The 17,970-nt window shown below is 44.5% G+C and overlaps 6 protein-coding genes across 6 annotated transcripts; 4 read left to right on the plus strand and 2 right to left on the minus strand.

The window, feature by feature from the left end:
- Positions 1-1,472: 1,472 nt before the first annotated feature.
- Positions 1,473-2,404, plus strand: GL218_09606 (putative fad binding domain-containing protein; the record flags this gene model as incomplete). The annotated part of the gene is made up of 2 exons (XM_033586440.1): positions 1,473-1,534; positions 1,597-2,404. The coding sequence occupies 2 exons, from the start codon at positions 1,473-1,475 to the stop codon at positions 2,402-2,404; spliced, it is 870 nt and encodes a 289-aa protein (XP_033434221.1).
- Positions 2,405-5,102: 2,698 nt separating this feature from the next.
- Positions 5,103-5,932, plus strand: GL218_09607 (uncharacterized protein; the record flags this gene model as incomplete). The annotated part of the gene is made up of 2 exons (XM_033586441.1): positions 5,103-5,715; positions 5,778-5,932. 2 exons carry the CDS (start codon positions 5,103-5,105, stop codon positions 5,930-5,932), a joined length of 768 nt encoding a protein of 255 aa, XP_033434220.1.
- Positions 5,933-6,671: 739 nt separating this feature from the next.
- GL218_09608 (Protein-lysine N-methyltransferase EFM2) lies at positions 6,672-7,865 on the plus strand (the record flags this gene model as incomplete). The annotated part of the gene is made up of 1 exon (XM_033586442.1): positions 6,672-7,865. The coding sequence occupies one exon, from the start codon at positions 6,672-6,674 to the stop codon at positions 7,863-7,865; it is 1,194 nt and encodes a 397-aa protein (XP_033434223.1).
- Positions 7,866-8,252: 387 nt separating this feature from the next.
- On the minus strand, positions 8,253-9,882 carry GL218_09609 (uncharacterized protein; the record flags this gene model as incomplete). Its single annotated transcript, XM_033586443.1, has 2 exons — positions 8,253-9,361; positions 9,435-9,882. 2 exons carry the CDS (start codon positions 9,880-9,882, stop codon positions 8,253-8,255), a joined length of 1,557 nt encoding a protein of 518 aa, XP_033434222.1.
- Positions 9,883-12,741: 2,859 nt separating this feature from the next.
- GL218_09610 (4'-demethylrebeccamycin synthase) lies at positions 12,742-14,267 on the plus strand (the record flags this gene model as incomplete). Its single annotated transcript, XM_033586444.1, has 2 exons — positions 12,742-13,615; positions 13,693-14,267. The coding sequence occupies 2 exons, from the start codon at positions 12,742-12,744 to the stop codon at positions 14,265-14,267; spliced, it is 1,449 nt and encodes a 482-aa protein (XP_033434224.1).
- A 384-nt stretch (positions 14,268-14,651) lies between these two features.
- On the minus strand, positions 14,652-17,109 carry GL218_09611 (Transcription initiation factor TFIID subunit 5; the record flags this gene model as incomplete). Its single annotated transcript, XM_033586445.1, has 4 exons — positions 14,652-15,756; positions 15,809-16,623; positions 16,678-16,878; positions 16,963-17,109. 4 exons carry the CDS (start codon positions 17,107-17,109, stop codon positions 14,652-14,654), a joined length of 2,268 nt encoding a protein of 755 aa, XP_033434225.1.
- Between the last annotated feature and the right edge of the window lie 861 nt (positions 17,110-17,970).

Below are 17,970 nucleotides of genomic sequence, written 5' to 3' on the forward strand. Positions count from 1 at the left end.
TACTAACTTGGCCTTCACCACTTTTGCACCATATCCACTTGACCACCGGCTAAAGTGAGATACGTGCGTTCGACAGGGATCTTGTCACCTTCGACGCGTTAAAATATATTTTAATAGGCAAGCTTTTGGAAAAGAGTCTACTTCTAGAACGTTTCGAATAAGACCTGTACGGAGGTGCAGAGGGAACACATTAAAAAAACGCTAAAATTATTGGACTGACCCCAAGGGTAAAGGGGGTAAATCAAAATAAAACCGATTAAAACTATATTGTTTATTACATATAAACCTTTAAATGAATAGGGTAAGTTTATAGCCATGATATATATTAAATAATAAGTTTTTAATTGCATAAAATTTAATAATAAAAAAACTTTTTTATAAACATTTATTATAAATAAATATTTAAATAACACGTGATTAAAATTACGTAATAAAATATAAATAAATAAATAATAAAAAATAAAATAAATAAATAAATAAAATAATAAATAAATAATAAATAAAATAAATAAAATAAATAAAATAAATAAAATAAATAAAAATAATAAAATATATAAAAATAAATAATATACGTTTTAAATTTATTAATTTATACCGTTTATTAATTATTTTATTAATTTTTTATAATTTTTTAATTTAAAATACCCTCCCCCGTTTCTCTTCTTCTTTCTTTTCCTTTCTTCCCCTCCTTCTTCCTTTTCCCTTTCCTTTCCCTCCCCTTTCTTCTTTCTCTTCCCTCCCTCCCTCCCTCCTTTTCCTCCCTCCCTTCTTCTCCCCCCTTCCTCCCCCCTCCCCCCCCTCCTTCTCCCTCTTCCGTCCCTCCTTCCTCCCCCCCCCCTTCCCCCGTTTCTCTTCTCGTCTTCTTTTCCTTTCTTCCCCTGCTTTCTTCCTTTTCTCCCTCCTCCCTTTTCTTTTTCCCCCTCCCTCCCCTCCCTCTCCTCTCCTCTCCCCCCCTTTCTCTTTTTCCCCCCCCTTCTCTCCCTCCTTTCCCCTTCTCTCTCCCTTTTCCTCTCTCCCGTTTCTTTTTCTCGCTTTCTTTCCTTAGTTATATCATATCTTCGCTTATCGATTTTAAAAAAATTGGTTATCGTGGGGGTGGGTATAATGACAAATTTTGGGTTTTTTTAATGTGTTCCCTCTGCACCTCCGTAGACCTGCTAGGATCATCTCGAATCAACCGCAAGCCGTTGTGTTATATCCGAAGAGAAGAGACTATAACCGAGTTAAAAGATGGCTACTGTAGAGAAACCGTTTCGTATCGTAATTGTCGGAGCCGGACTCGTGGGTCTTACTGCAGCACATATATTATCCAAACGGATATCGACTTTGTTATACTTGAACGACATGAGAATTTAACACCCGAACTTGGCTCTCTCCTAAGCTTGTGGCCGCCGACATTTCGCATTTTTGACCAATTAGATCTACAAGATAAATTGGAGCCTGTTCTTAACCCTATCGACAATGGAGTCACCATGTCTGCCGACGACGGGTCCATATTCACATCGTGGAACCCCGGAGAGTTGATCAAAAAAAAGTACGTCAATCCAAAACCAAGGTAATGAGTATGGAACCAAGCTTATAGTTATCGTGATCTAGCCACGGGTACGGATTAAAGGTTACTCATCGCCCGCTCTTCATTGAAGCCTTATATCAAAGCCTGCCTGACAGTGCGAAAGCACGAATCAAGGTCAAGAAGCACGTCTTCAAAGTAAACGTGTCAGATGATGGAGTGGTCGTCGAGTGTACCGATGGTACCGTGGAAAGGGGCTCCATTGTGATAGGTTTAGACGGCGTTCACAGTAGAGTTCGCCAATGCATGCAGGCGATGGAGGAGGGTAGGGCAGCTCCGAGCATATCGGAAACCCCTAAGAGTCCCTACGTCACCACATACAGGATGGTCTTTGGAAGTATACCTATTCCTCCGACATTACCAAATAATGTCAATCACGAATGCGCGTCAGGACGTGTATCAACTCAGCTTCTCACTGGTAACTCTCTAGCATGGTTCGGCGTGTATGAAGCGCTTGATAAACCTACGTCAGAACGCATCAAATATACCGAAAAGGATAAGGAGGAGGCCATACAGAGATGGGGACATCTGTACACCGCTCCCGGCATGAGAGTGCGCGACGTTTTCGGCCTACAGGATGGAAACTTTGGTATGATCAACCTGGAGGAGGGTCGTGTAGACAAATGGTATTGGAATCGTATCGTCCTCGCAAGTGATGCTATTCGGAAACTAGAGCCTCACGCCGGATTAGGATATAATAGCGGTTTGGCCGATGTAGTTGTCCTCGTGAATAAGCTCCGACGCTTACTCGAGACTACTCGGTCACCGGATACGAAAGCCTTAGAAGCGGTATTCGCCGACTACCAGGAGGAGCGGAAAAGGATGAGCCAATAGTTCATGACATGTCCATGCGTCGTGCTCGAGCTTACGCGTGGCTCAGCCCAATGGATAAGATCATGACTAAATACATCATCCCTTACACTAGCTTCGGAGTATACAGCACAAACCGCATATATGGGCCAGTCGTCTCCCGTGCCCCTGTCCTGGATTGGCTGGAAGAGAAGTCTGATACCAAAAACTTGAAAATACCTTACGCCCACCATCCTATTGTCAAGGGGAAGAAGTCAAAGAATGCGTTATCAAGGAACCATAGCTACTACAATCCATCAGCCTATATCGGAGTGGTCATTGCGGCTGCTCTTACTGGAGTGGGACTCCAGTATTACCATAGGATCTTGACAATGATAAGTCCCAAGGCGACCTAGAAATGAGAAGATATAGAGCCTTTTTCTTTCTTATTTCATACGTAATATATGGAAGAGGACGGGTGTAGTGACTGCAGACGGTTCTACTCCAAGATATGTCCTTAACATTAATGCATTAGTTATATTAGATATTAGAAAGGGTGGACTTAGAAGAATGAAAGATATGATCTTTGCGATCGGGATTTTACCTGGCATGATTTAGGACTCCTTCTCAAGTCGCATTATAGGTACACGGGCGTCGAAATAATGCGCCCATAACGATCAGAGTAAACGTAGGGACTCGAGCTTGCTAATCCAACGAACCTAGAATCTAGTAAGTACCTCCTGTATAAATCTGCAAAGTCCTCTAGACGGACGACTCTTACACGGTCCTATTATCAGTCTCACGATCGAACCCTCCTCTCCATACCAAGATATCCTCCATATCCAGGCCCTGCTTCGTATTAGGCTTACCCTGTGCAAGACGTAGCTTTTCGAAATATACCTCATATGCGGTATAGAATACAGTGCTCTTAGTTCCTGTTTTAGCACCGTAGCCACGACGGAAGTCGTTAAGTTGTTTGGACTGGATGCACTTAACCGTGGGCGCATTGAGCTGTGCATACAGATCACGACATAATTATGACTGTGTTACTCTCGGGGTTTCCCAGATGCGCATTGATCTTCCGTCGAATCTCGTCGCATGAGTCTATCTCCTCATCGTCCAAGCAGATGTGCTTAATGTCCGAGAATAGAGCCGCCATTGATGACACCTTGGGACGCTACTTGCATATGCTTGAACTCGTAGAATTGGCCTTTTGCGTTTACTTCTTGTTCGTATTCGGCATCGCTGACTTCGCTGACTTCGCTGTTTGGCGTTGCTTTAGCCATGTCTAAGTGTTGTGATATGCGAAACTATTCTGGCCATTTTTTGGGCTCGGTTTATCTCAGAAAAGTACCTAATTCAGGGTATTTGTACTGCACTCAATAACTTGAGAAAATTCGATCTTGTTCATTATATTGACCTCGAGTAACTTTCCGATCCAATTACGCACAATGTCGTAACTAAGCATCATCTCGTCTTCGAAATATCAGAACCAACGATGGCGTCTAGGTTACGATTGAGAGCTGCGAGTTCCTCTTCGAATGACATACCCGCCTTGCGCTTCTTACTCAATGATTCATTTCTTGTCATAATACCCTTCGTATTCGTAAGCTTAACTTTCTCTGATGCAGTCCTCGGTCGCACAGCTGCAGCCTGTACACTTCTGGCTTTTGGTTTTCCATTTCTTCGTGGTCTATATTGTAAAAAAAAAAAAAAAAAAAAAAATTCATTTGTTAGTAGTGGGACACGCGTTGTATTCTAGAAGAGGCGTTTGGACCAGCGTAGCGGGCATAGGGCCTATTTACGCCTGGAGTTCCGTGCGCTAATGACGATCAGCTTTCTAGATACTATACGGATGCAATTTGAATAGCATCACTTAAAATCTAGCAAATGTGAAATATATTCAAATATAGGTAATTATAAAATAGAATTGTAGCCTTTTTTTAGCCATCGAAATAGAAACCAATTCGTTTTCTCCCCCGGGTACCTTTACCACTCCCTTTTCATTGTCCTTTCAAGCACAACACTTGAATTTTCAAATAAATAAATTTCACAAATTTAACCCAGAAGGAATCTCTAACAATCTTTAACCAAAGACATTTCAAGGAGTTAAGGGAAGGGAAGAAGATAACGACATACTCTTGTGACGAATATCTAGAAAACAGTCTAAGAAACCTAAGTTGCCCTAATCTTCATTTACGGATATGAAGTACAAAAGGATATGAGCTTTCTTTATAATACTATTTAAGAATAGATTAATCGCCTCAAGTCATTTGAGGTAAAGATAGAATAATTATGAAGATGGATCTTTCCCGGCTCTCGGGTATATCGTTTACCATTGCCTATCTCCATACATCCTTTCCCCATAGTTAGAAGAACATAAAACTACAGGCACTTCTTGGAACATATTAAGTAATAGGGTTCGTTAAATTTAAGTTGAGTCTTAATCGAGGTGACGAAAGTGGCAACGACTTCTACTAGGTGCTAATCGTCTGGTTTCTAGACTTGATGGGCGGATGATGATCTTCCAGCTCTGTGGAATTGCCGAAACAACCCCACACAAAATTCATATGGCTATTCTCTTCGAGTACGACAGTATCATCTTCTTTGCCGGTTTTGACATCATGTAATAATTCATATTTAGGAGGAGCTACCCCGACTCGCCCCAGATGTAAGAATGGCAGTTATCTCAAGTTTCCCTTCCTCTTCTACTTGGTACCAGTTCCCATAGGCAATATTGAAGATGTTGAGACTCACTCTCGTCGCTCTAGGGCTCCTTGCAGCTCAGGCCGTAGCACAATGCACCCGCGAAGACCTCATTGCTGCTACTGATAGTCTCCTTGCAGCACAGACTGCGGGAACTCCCGACACGGTAGCTCCTCTGGCCGACACAGTGGTCTACTTGGAAGCATTTAAGACGGCTGATATCAAGACTGGAATACTGTCTCACGCGCTCAATATTGACTTCAACCGTAGTCTCCACGACACCACCCAATGCGCAACTTACACCGAGATCGTTGTCACAGACAAGGCGCACCCGTACGTCATAGGCACGCAACTGCGCTTCGCCGACGGAAAGATCGCCAATATCAGCTCTCTCGTTACTGATCAGGGCGATTGGCTTTTCAACGCTACCGGTACCCTCTACTGGGCATCCCAGGAGAAGTGGGACCCAATCCCGGAGGACCAGCGCGACAGCCGCGAGGTGATCCAGGCCGCAGCCGATGCCTACGCCGACCTCTTCAACGACAAGTCCGTACAAGTCCCTTGGGGACACCCTTGCGCACGTCTTGAGGGTGGTGCTTACACTGGCTCTGGATCCGCCGACGATAGGTGTGATGTCGGTGTTCCCAATGGTAAGTCATATCTATTTAGAACAACGAGGGAATTTGATAGATCACTAACGCTTAATTTGCAGGAGTCAATCTGAGCAACCGTCGTTATGTCATTGACGAGACTCTTGGTGCTGTTGACATCTTCATCGACTTTGCGACTGTTCCAGACAGCCACGAGTTCCGAGTCGAGAAAGGCAAGCTTCGCTACGTCCATACCATAACTGTGATGGGTGGTTAAATAGTGTGAGAGAAAGGTTTCATTCCTGTAGAGAGCCCAGTATTGCAAGTTGATTGAAAAGGAAATGATCGGATACGGATAGCACATGGGAGTATAGGAAATAAAACACCTTTGAACAGTCTTACATGAAGAGATAGGGGTCAATAAGTATTCTACCATACTATGACAGATACCTAAGCAGTAATTCATTTTCTAAAATATGCGTCTTTACTCGACGTATCGAGCGATATAACTATGAATATGCTGGGATGCAGCCATCGTGAAGACCGGTAATACCTAGATTAAAGCATTTAGAAACGTATGGATTTGAATGTACCTTGTATACCTAATTTAATGAAGTTGTTAGTTAATCTATAAAAAGTATTGATAAAATATCAAATATATAAACCTACCTACCTGTTATAATATCTTGCTCTGTCTAAGTAAAGATAAGTAAAAACAATTGTAGCCAACGGAAGAAGCACATGGGAAATGGCGAGTCAGGGGATTCGTCGCATTCACCGCTATCGCCGAGACTTTTCACGATAGTAACAAAAGTTGTGTGGCAAGTGGGTCTTATTCAAGATCCACTCCGTTGGGCCCGTTCTAGGCCCCGACGTAATAATCCATCTCACTTTTTTTTTCCTAATTCATAAAACCCTCACCAGTCGCTCGTTATCTTATGTTCATGTTTTTCCCTTTTTTCATTCGTTAGGACATCCACCCCGGAGACGGACCGCGAGTCTGACCGAGGACTCCAATGAACCCAGCGGGTCATCTGCTGTCTCCTACGAGCAGCCTGCCACCTTTACGTTCGTTGACTGCACTCAATAGGGACCGAATATTCTCGGCTCTAGATAACCTTTATGAGTTGTACTGCCCCGTCTCGTTACCACGGGCAGTTAAGTCGCAGCTCGAACATGGGAAGGCTCATGATGATTTACTAGTCCAACCGATCGACTCCGGCTACGTCTCCGAGGATGATATAGATTCGGAATATGATCTTGACGAGTTACGTGCAGACACCTTCGAGCGTAACTTCGCTATTCGCTGGTTGACTACTTTAATCGCCAGCGCGGAAGAGCTACCCCTGAGTAATGAAGACGAGCGCGAGCAGGCGGTTGATAAAGCTTCCTTTATCCTTGCCTCGTTCACCAAACTCGCGGACGGAGATGACGAAGAGGATTCCGGAATTACACGAGAATTTTCTTTCGAACTATCGTTATTCTCCAATCAGGGTTCTCCTGGGTTGAAGGAGTCTGGTATCCGTGAAAAGGTCTCGATAGACGTGCAACTCAATGATGCACCACAAACCTCCACAGATCACACCGATGTTGGCCTACAGAGCTGGGGTGCATCCATTGTTTTCTCTGACCTGTTATGTTCGTCACCAGACCGGCTCGGACTTAATCAAGAAACCCTCGGCTCGTCTCCGCGTATCATCGAGCTTGGTGCCGGGACGGGACTAGTCAGTCTTGTTCTTGCTAAAGCGCTACCTCACTTCGGTGTATCTGATGCCACCTTGATAGCAACAGACTATCATCCGGCTGTTCTTGAGAATCTACAGTCTAATGTCAAGCTCAGCCGGGTAAGCGTAGAGACATGCTTCCTCAATTGGTCCGCCCCTATCTTGGAAGCACCGCTCGACTTATCAGCAGACGTGCTCGTAGCGACCGACGTGGTATACGCACCTGAGCACGCTGTGTGGCTTCGAGACTGTGCGACCCGTCTGCTCGCACCTAAGGGTGTGTTCTGGCTACTCATGACTATACGCCCGAATGGCCGCTTCGAAACTGTGGTTGACTCTGTCGAAGCCGCCTTCAATGGATCATACTCCCAAACCTCAGACAATCGACATCTCGCAATTCTGAACATGGAGGGTGTTGAAAAGCGCCGTGGCGTTGGACGTGGAGATGAGAGTGGATATAAACTATTTAGAATCGGGTGGGCTTAGACGAATAAACTAGAATTAGAAGGGTGTTAGACTTATATAGCTAGACGTATGGCAGAGTTACAGTATAGAGTATTTCAGGGCAGCATACAAAGGCGTACTAGATACCTGAAGTTGTTTTTAATTTAACTATTATATTAATGCTTTAACTATATGAAGTTAGTATATACATGAAATAAAAATGATACCAGCCCACCTCGGAGTTCGAAACTTATATAACTAAGAGTTGTCAAACATAGAGGTAGGTATGAATAGGGAGTGTGATAGTAGATCATGGTATCTACCTATGTAGTACGGAACGCGCCACAGCTATATTACCCACCATCCTTATAGACTTAGAAATCTCGTTACCTCCAATCAGCTGCTCAATCCTAAGACTAAAGAAAGAAATTATTCTGCTCGCTTGACGGAAAAGGGATTTGGCGTGAAGATCCCATAAGGATCAACTCTCTTTCTAATCTCACGAAGTTTGTCATACTTTACCCTATCTTCATAGTAACAGTTCCACACAGCATCCAAATCCCATTCTCCGTACGAGCCCCAGAGCACACGGCGGTCCTCTTTTGAAAAGATACCGTTGGGGCCGATGGCCTCCTCATCGTTCACCTTTTGCCAGTCTTCAGCTCGCGTTTTAGTTTCATCGCTGTGGAAGCAGTCCATTGTGCACAAGATACTCGTGTCTCGCCAGCTGTACGCCGTACCGTTTCCTGCATTCCGCGTGAACATGGAGTTCTTCCCACCGAAACACTGTAGCTGTGCCGACAACCAGCACCGGTTGTGTTCGGGTCGAATGATAGAATCGATACGGTTGACAACCCAGTCGGCCCAACCGTCTTTAGCAAGCGTGTGCGAACGAGTACTGTAAGTACGCTTGACGTATGGGTGTTCAAACTCGCGCACGTTACGGAAAATCCAGTCACCAGTGAGCTGCGACATGGGCTTCTCCTGAACATTGCTGTTACCAAGAATCCAGTCGGAGCCCTCCTTAATACGATCAAACCATGAATTATCGCACACGTCACCACTCTCGAACGGCACCCACTGCGCAAACACGACAATGGTACGCGGCCACGCAATCAGTCCATTTTTGCCGTAGTACTCTGGGTGCTTCCGTGCCATCCACTCGTCAATTCCTGGGCATAGATCGAGTAGAGGAAATGCCGAGCTAAGCACGCTGATACAAAAGTCGTAGTTGCGAGGAAAGTTTTCATTGTCAGACATCTCAACAAGGATGTCAACTAGACGCTTCAAGGTTTGGGTGTCGTAGAGGTACATTGCCTTCATACCCTTAGAGCCGTTATAGTCTTGGTCGCGGTGCATCTGGATAGTGAAATGAGTCAAGACTCCAAGGTTACCGGGACTGCCACCTAAGAAAGCCCAAAAGAGATCTGGGTCAGTAGATTTGGTGATTTCCTTGAAGTTTCCGTCAGTGTCTACGATCTCGAGAGATAGTATGTGGTCCCCGAATAACCCGAAACTACGTCCCAGTTGACCGTAACCTATTTCCTATTAGTAACTGATGCTTTTAAAAACTGCAACTTCTATATGGACTTTCAACAAGGGGGATATTACCTCCAGTTTGTGCGTGTCCGCCGACATGAACCTCAGTGCATTGCCCATGAGGTACAAACAGCTTATGTTCCGTAACCCAAGCATTGAATTCCCCAAGGCTCCAGCTAACGCTGGTACGAGCATATGCCTTTCCATCTTTCTCGAAGATAGCTCGATCCTCTGGACCCCTAAATGAATGCTCTAGGTCCAGCTGAATATTTGGAGCGCTCGTAGACGAAGCTCCACTATATTGGTGGCCGCCTGTCTTGATGGCTACCGCGATTTTCTTCTCTTTAGCATACTTGAGGGTTAGTACAATATCCTCCTTCGTCTTAGGTTGGACAATTAATCCTGGGTTGAGGTCGCGTTCCTTGCCATAAGTTGATGTCGCGTACTGATACTTTACTTCATCGTATTCCTTTGCTCCTGGTATATATTGGTTACCACTGATACCTGTGATGGTTGCCATTGTTCTTGGGATGAATTTATGGATATTGATTTTGCACTTCATACGATGCTGACTATCTGAGGGATATATGCCTCAGTACTTATAGCCTTACACGTCTCTATGATACTCCGATTGTCACGAGGTGGAACTAAACAGCATGGAAACAAATTCGTTGTTCCGCAAGGAACTCTAACAACCTACCGATGGGGTTCACCCGGTGTGCTCAAGAGCTTATCATGTGCCTGACTCAGCTGTCAGCTCACGTCGTACGCATTCGACAATTCTTCACACCTTTAGCACGAGATGTATGATGCGGATATATCTTATTTGGTGGTATGCGAAGTCTTACGTTAGCACAACAAAGGACGCCAGTTACGGGAAGAAACCAGCCTACCACGTATTGTAAGACACTCTTAAAATACTAACCTAATGTATTATCTAGCAGTATTTATTAGTAATTGTAATAGGCAATCATTATTACCTTGTAGCCCAGCCTCACATTACGGTAGGTATTTTACGTAAGAATGACAATGCAGCAACTATTATAATACCTTTAGTTTTTTCGAGCTGAAAGCTAAGGTAGTTCTCTACTTTGAACTGGCGGAAATGAACGAAGAAAATCAATCAATCGATGAGTACCTATTATATATTGTCACATGAACCTTAGGTAGGTGGTTATCATTGCTTTTGCTGATTCAGTGGCGCCGGGGCGAAGACATGTTTTAGATAATAGATAGTCGACCATGTTTCACTTGGTTCGAGTTGGGGGTGAAAGTGGTAGAGTGGATGCAAAGCTGCAAGCCAAAGACCTGCAGATGGAGTGAGATATTTCGGTGTTTTGTTGCCAAGGTCGGTGACCATTACCCTCACCCGGACTGTCAGAAAGCAAACTCTCAGGGTAATCTGTCAGCAAACATGTCGCTATTACCCCGAGATTTGATGATACCACGACCATCTAGAAGTGTGGCTTAATCTAAATTTTTAGCCCCCTACCTAGGTAGCTATTCGTCGTGACTGCTTCTCGTTAGTTTATACATGACTTTATTATGACAGATGGTCTTTAGAATTAGGGGTAATGTGACATTATCAGATTCTGAGAACAGGTAACTTTCATCCTGCTGAAAGACAATTATATTGCCACCAAGATATTTAATTACATCACATGTACCTATTATGATGTAGAGGCGTCCCGCTTGTAAAGCTCACTTCTATTTTATATCTACTGATTACCTAAGACATAGTGCTTATAGATATCTATTAGATAGTAGAGTAAGATCAGTAAACCACTACACAATTACCAATATACGATGGAACACATCACTATTCTAATATGATACCTGGTAAGCTTCTCGAATCAGTTGTGGCCAGTCAATCCCAGCATATTCGCTAGGAAAGCGGTATTCCTTCTCAACAGACCTAGTATTCCCCTGAAAATTGAACCAACTATCCCATCTGATTCCAAGAGTCCCATAAACCTCCCAAACCGATGGCCCTCCTGAGCCCATCATCACGTACGAACTTTCAGGCCACACATAGCAACCACTGCCGCCGGAAAAGTTTATACGTTCCATATTTTGCCATGATTCTGATATATACCCACTATCTCCATTATCATCGGTAGTCGTAGAGCCTGCTACGTCTGTATCAAACTTACTAGAATCTTGAGATGAATCATGACTGAAATCTAAGTCCGACGGGCAGGAAGCTCCGTCCAGATCGAAATATAGTGCAATGATTTCGTCGACTTCGAGCTCAGCTCCTTCATATTGCGCCATGCTCTATAGTTTCTTAAATTTCAGTCTTCAACCGGAGACCTAAGTTTGACAATAGAAATAGAAATTGCTGCTGAGGGGGTTGTCAAGAACAAGAAACTATTTTTAATTCCTGCCCTCTCTGGTCATATTCCCAAGTGTCGGAGAACATGAAGCTATAAACGGATACCGTGACTATTTTGTATCATATAAGTATATCTTGTTAGTATATACGGGCGTATGTTTGACTCGAGTTCATTGTAAAATTTACTGAAAGAGAGAAAGGTATTATAGCATACAAAGATAGCTATAAGGAAGACTACGTTTTAAATATGAACAATAGTTAATTGTTAAGGACAATGCATTTAATGTAAAGAGACCTATAAAAAGCACATTGTTATTTTAGGTACGTAAACACTTAGATACTTTCGTGAATTTTGATCCTCGGGTAGAATTTATCGAGTGTATACGACTATTATGAATAAGATGATCACCACAGACCATGAGTAGTTCACGCAAGTTTGTTGATCGCCTCCCCGGGTCTACTTTTAGAAAGAAATCGTAGCAACGTTATTAAAAGTTTGAAATACCAAGTTAGCAAAAACATTTCTGGCGCTTCTAATAGATTTTAAAATTAAGACAGCCTCTAAGTGCCTCTAAAACAATGCATTATATACAGGTATACTACTTCTTTAATAGGTTCTTTATTGGATAGTTCCAATCCATTAAAAAGATACTAAGAAAATACCTACCTAGGTAATGCCTTTATATAGGTAACTTAGGTACCTAAGGTATAGCAACCTCTTATCCACCGTGTTCAAGTAAAAGGGGGAAAGGGGGCTTAGTCAGCTCCCTAGTCACATGTAATGGAATTCATCCGGGCACTTATGTACCTAGGTCCTAGGTAAAGTTCTAGGCAGCACAATAAGGTACCCAAGGTTAAGGCACAGCAACACACCCTAAAGAAAGTACTTTATGGGAAGGTGCTTGCCTAATAGTCTTACCTTAGGTATTAATCTTTAATATTTTAGCATCTGAGTTACTTGATTAGTGTAAAACTTAGGTCATATTAGTTCTAGTTATTTCGAAGCCGAACCCAAGCGAAAACACATAAACACATAAACTCGCAATGACCGACCTGAAGCCGATTCAAGCCGAAACACACCGCCCCTTTGTGCTAATCGTCTGTCACTCCTTAACGGGACACCTCTCTCCCCTAATCCGCATAGCTACAGCCCTTCATGCATTAGGCTGGGAGACCTTCTTCTTAGGACCGACCGCGCACCGTCGAGGTATAGAAGCGACCGGCGCCGTTTTTTTGCCTTTACGAGAAGATGCCGACCTCGACGATAAGGCGTATTATGAAAACCCACCTTTTCCTGAATACGCAGCACTGCACTGGGCTGACCGCGTGCTGGTTGATCTGCGCAAGCAGTGTCTTGACCCTCTTCCTACGCAATGGTCCTGCTTCGTAGACGCCTTGAGAGTATTGCAGACTCGTGATCCGGAGCGCAAGATTATCTTATTAGCCGAGGCGTTCTTCTATGGTACTTTACCGCTGTTCTATGGCGCATCACTTCCCCATGATTTGAAATTGGAAGAAATTCTGTTGGGATCATTGTGCGTATCGGTGACTATACCTGCGATCCGTAGTGTCGACTTACCGCCTGCTGGGTATCCCTTCCCCTTTGACTCGTCACCAGACGGCCGCGTGCGTAACGCAAATCTTTGGGAAAGAAGTTGGGAGCGCAAAACCAGCTACCTAGCCGCACTCTTAGTCACTAAGATGCGCGAGGCGGGTGCTGATCGCTGCGTCGATGAAATATTCCTCTCAGGCGCAAATTATCTGTGCCATGATACTATCCTACAGCTTGGCGTTCCTGGGTTTGAATATCCACGCAGCGATTGGCCTCCTGGCTTCAAGTTTGCAGGGCTAGTACAAGGCCCGCCACCGAGTTGCAAATCCGGAGAACAGCCATCCTCTCCTTCTCCTGCTCCTGCTCGTAATATAAAACCCCTAACTTCCCTTGGTGGTCTGAACTCACATTTAATACCGCCCTTTCTACCCTTCTACCCTCAGATCCGCGTCGCGCCGCAAAAAAGAAGGTTATCGTCGTCGCGCAAGGTACCGTAGAGATAAACCCCTACGATTTGATCGTACCTACACTGCGTGCCTTCGCTAACCGGTCGGACGTGCTGGTTGTTGCCATTCTCGGGTGGAAGGATGCCAACCTATCTAGCTACGGTGTCGATATTGAGATTCCGGTTAACGCTCGTATTGCTAACTACCTTTCGTACGATGCGGCACTAGCCCACGCTAACGTATGGATACATAACGCGGGATTCGGCGCTGTGAACCATGGTATTGCGAACGGGGTCCCCATGGTAGTCGCGGGCGAAGGAATGGATAAAACGGAAAACTCGCGACGAGTAGCCTGGTCCGGGATCGGAATCGACCTTGGTTGCGCGAAACCATCAGTTGAGCAGGTTAGAGGGGGCGTTGAACGCGTGCTAGAAGATGAACGGTTTACAGAACGTGTGCGGGAGCTACGGAAACAAAGCCAGGAGATAAACTGCTTCGATATGGTTCACAGTGAACTAGTTAGGATAATGAAAACACGGCCTGGCATTAAGCAACGGGGTCTAGAATCTTAATGAAAAGGGTTCGCATTTACTACCTGCTGCCAAATTTTGGCCCGTATTCACACGCAGAATGGTATCAGATTAATCAAGTTGCTTCCTGTAACACTTCCATCGACGATTAACTTCCTAACATCCTCCTATTTAGAGAATGCAGTCCATGGAGAGCCATCTCAATCCCCCTTCCAGTGTTTCTACATATTCGTATAATCAGCTTTTTTTTTTTGTTTGCATTAAGTTATACTTAATAACGCCGTGCCGAAGGGACATGCTTCGTGCCAGTATATGGTTAACAAGATAACCAACTTATCAAAACGTGTGCTCCTAAATATAGGCAATAATCTATTGAGAAAGGGTTGATAATTCCGGGTCGATAAGGTAACAAACGAGGCGTAGAATTTATCGAGTCGTATCCTGAGTCTCGGGATAGTAACATCCGCCGGCTAGCACGAGGTTCATACGGGTGAACTGAACCTTCATGACAGGTGTTTTCTTCGTCGGAAACGCGCTAATCTGGTCTGGTGTTATCATGACGTCCTTGCCCTTCCTCTTACCCGTACCGCCAGCTGCACCGCTGGCAGGTTGCGTTGTCTGCCCGCTTTGTTTGTTATCGCCTTGTCCACCTACCGCAACAATTGTGCTATCCCCGTCCTGTTGGTTTGCGGGACGACTGCCTTCGGCCGGCATCTCAACATCCCAAACGCGCACCGTATTATCCTGTCCACCGGATATGAGCACGTTACTCTCAACACTAAAACTGAGTGACCAAATTCCACCACGTCCATGGCCACGGCAACGCTTAATACGGGTAGCCTTATCTATATCCCATAGAAAGATGTTACCACCGATATCAGCTGACGCGAGGATCTTGCCGTTAGGGGCACACTCCATTGCAGATATGTATTCAGTATGGCCAGTAAATATACGAACGCAGTTGCCACTGACCACAGACCACATGCGGATCGATTTGTCTGTCTCGTCAGAAGCTGAGAATACATACGTGCCATTAGGATGCCATGCCACGGCCGAAATGGCGGTGTCGTGGCCGACAAGGAGACGTTGTGCCGATGCGTGGTCTTGCGACCAAACTCTGACGGTTTTATCCCACCCGCCAGTCACGAAGTAGTGACCATGTGGACTCCACGAGAGAGAGAAGACCGGGCCATCATGACCCCTGTATATGCAAAGGCAGGTCCAAACCTCAAGAGACCACAATCGTACTTGGCCATCGGCCGAAGAGGAAAGAAGAAGCTTGGTATCTGTCTCCGGCTGAGGCGAGCCTTCGTAAATATTACGATCTAAGTTGGCTACAGCATCCGAAAAAGCCACGGAATAGACGGGAGCAGAATGGCCGATCAACTTGCGGTTGTTAACTTTCATGTCCTTCTCGGGCCCCAGACGAGACTTCAAAGCTTTGCCGTCAAGAGACCATACGCGAATGTATGATTCTGTAGTTCCTACCGCCACAAGTTCTTGGTCTTTCGAGAAGTCCATGCACGAGATGCTAGATGACGTTAACGCGGAATTCTAAGCTAGCAAGCTAAAGTAATTCTTACCTCCCGAGATGATTGTGGAATGTAAACATGCAAACTGAAACACCAGGGCCTACACCACCGGTACGACCTTCAATTCTGAACCGATCTCGATTTTCTCGAACTTTCTGCATTTCCATGACGACGTCTCTTGCTCTTGATGGAGGGTATGGAATATCTGTTCGCTGTGGAGAATCGCCTGATTCTCTCTTGATAGGATGCATGGCATTGAATTCTTCTACTAATGTAGGTAATCCTTCTCGAGGTGGACGAAGTCTATCCTCTTCTTCCAGCTCAGCAACAACATCGCCCCGAAGATCGGGATCTATCGGGAGTGGTCCAAGCTTCAGGGCGGCGGTATTATCGAGGATGTTGCGGTTGGAAAGGCCACTACGGCTGGAGACACCTGGGATACCCTCTTGGATGTCGACTTCATCAAGTTCTTGATGACGAGCACGGCGGTAAATAGCTTCGAAGCTAAACGGCTCGATAGGACCCCGATCCACAGAATCAACACGACAGTGTTGCTGTATAATATCAAGAACTATGGCTCCGCACTGTTCCAACTCTCGTTCTAAAAAGTGGAATAGATGTCCCGTTAGAGACTTGCTAATCGGAATGACGTACTGGTTCTCTAGATACGCCTTGGCGAACGCGTTCTCCCGGACGTGTACGGAGAGGGTTATGGTAGACAGACTCTTCAACTCGTCATGATGCGTTTTTTGAAACCGGCTCCGGATTTGTTCCATAAGTTCCTGTGCATGAGTATAGGAAGCCTGGCTAACCAAGCGGAGGTAGGAATAAATGAAGAGAGGCCAAAGAATCTTCCCCAGCTCAAACTATCCACGGGTAAGATGACCGTCATCTAGTATTTAGCTAGGAATAATACATACCTTGTAAAGATCGACTCCGTTATCAATCCATCGTGCAAAATGTTTGAACGCCCTCAGATACTTTCCTGCGGGGAGGAACTTGTTTGGGGCCACTGCATCATTATGATCTCGAGGTTTCCCGTTCTCGTTAATATCCTTCACCTCCTGGCGGAATATTTCTTCTGTACGGTTATACCCTTTCTTAATGAGGTAATCGGTAACCTAAACGACGTAATTAGCCTTGTTTAATACTAAATAAAGTACAAGTAAGGTGAAAGGGAAAAGGCAATGCAAAACCAAGCATACTAGTTCATGGAAGGGTCTTTGTGGAGGTTTTGGTGTATTAGAATTCTGGAAACTAGTTTGACTCATGGGGATATGCTCGCCGGAAGCTCTAGGCCTCTTTAGAACCTCATTCTGGAATGGAAGTTGAGGAGCAGGACGTTTAGACATGATGATGAGTTATGAATGTAGATAGAAAATGGTCTGAATGATGATACGGATTTAATAGACCGGTATGCTTGCGCGCGTGTTTTAATCTTAGGCTGGCACAAGATAAATAGATATCGAGTGTTAATTTGGTAATTACCGATTAATGAAGAATATAAGAGATTGGAAAATGGGTGTTTGTAGTGATGGAACAGCTTGCTTCCAGAAGATGGTGACGAAGATGGCGTACGAAATTTGAAGATGATGACATTCAGGAGTGAAAGTTTGTTGTAAGAATAAAAATAACTAGGAGGTAGGTACGTAATTAAAAAGATAAGTTACGGCTTACGATTTGGTTAAGATTCTGATTGCTACTCCCAGTTGCTGTGGAAGCTGAGGATGTGGTGGGGTTGCTAACAACACCTGGAGTTGTAGTTGACGGCTGCGGTTGGGGGGTGAAGTTATTGCTAGATGCACCTCCAGTTCCAGCACTTTGTGGTGCTGGATTAGACATGGCGAAAGTTATACAGGATTCGCGTATTTTAATCGACTATGGGAATATTGATTCCTAGCAACAATAAGCTTATCATCAATACTACATCAGCATTATAGTAATTCCTATAGAAGCTGAATGAGAACCTAAAGATAGCATAAGTAGCGTTAGCATATTTGATGAGACGCGATGGGAAGTTTAGAAGTTTAGAGTTGAGGCTCAAAACTGAAAAGGACAGGCTGATGCAGGTACGTACACAAAATAAGGTTGAAGGCCCCACTAAGGTACGAAGTATTCCCGTGATTTATGATGATGATGCACATGCCAAAAAGTGGTCTGTGAGTACATAAAGCTCAATTAATTGAAGCTTAGATATTTTCTATGTACATAGG

Source organism: Daldinia childiae (genome assembly GCF_008694065.1).
Source record: "Daldinia childiae strain JS-1345 chromosome Unknown Scaffold51, whole genome shotgun sequence".
In the NCBI taxonomy this organism is placed as follows: domain Eukaryota; kingdom Fungi; phylum Ascomycota; class Sordariomycetes; order Xylariales; family Hypoxylaceae; genus Daldinia; species Daldinia childiae.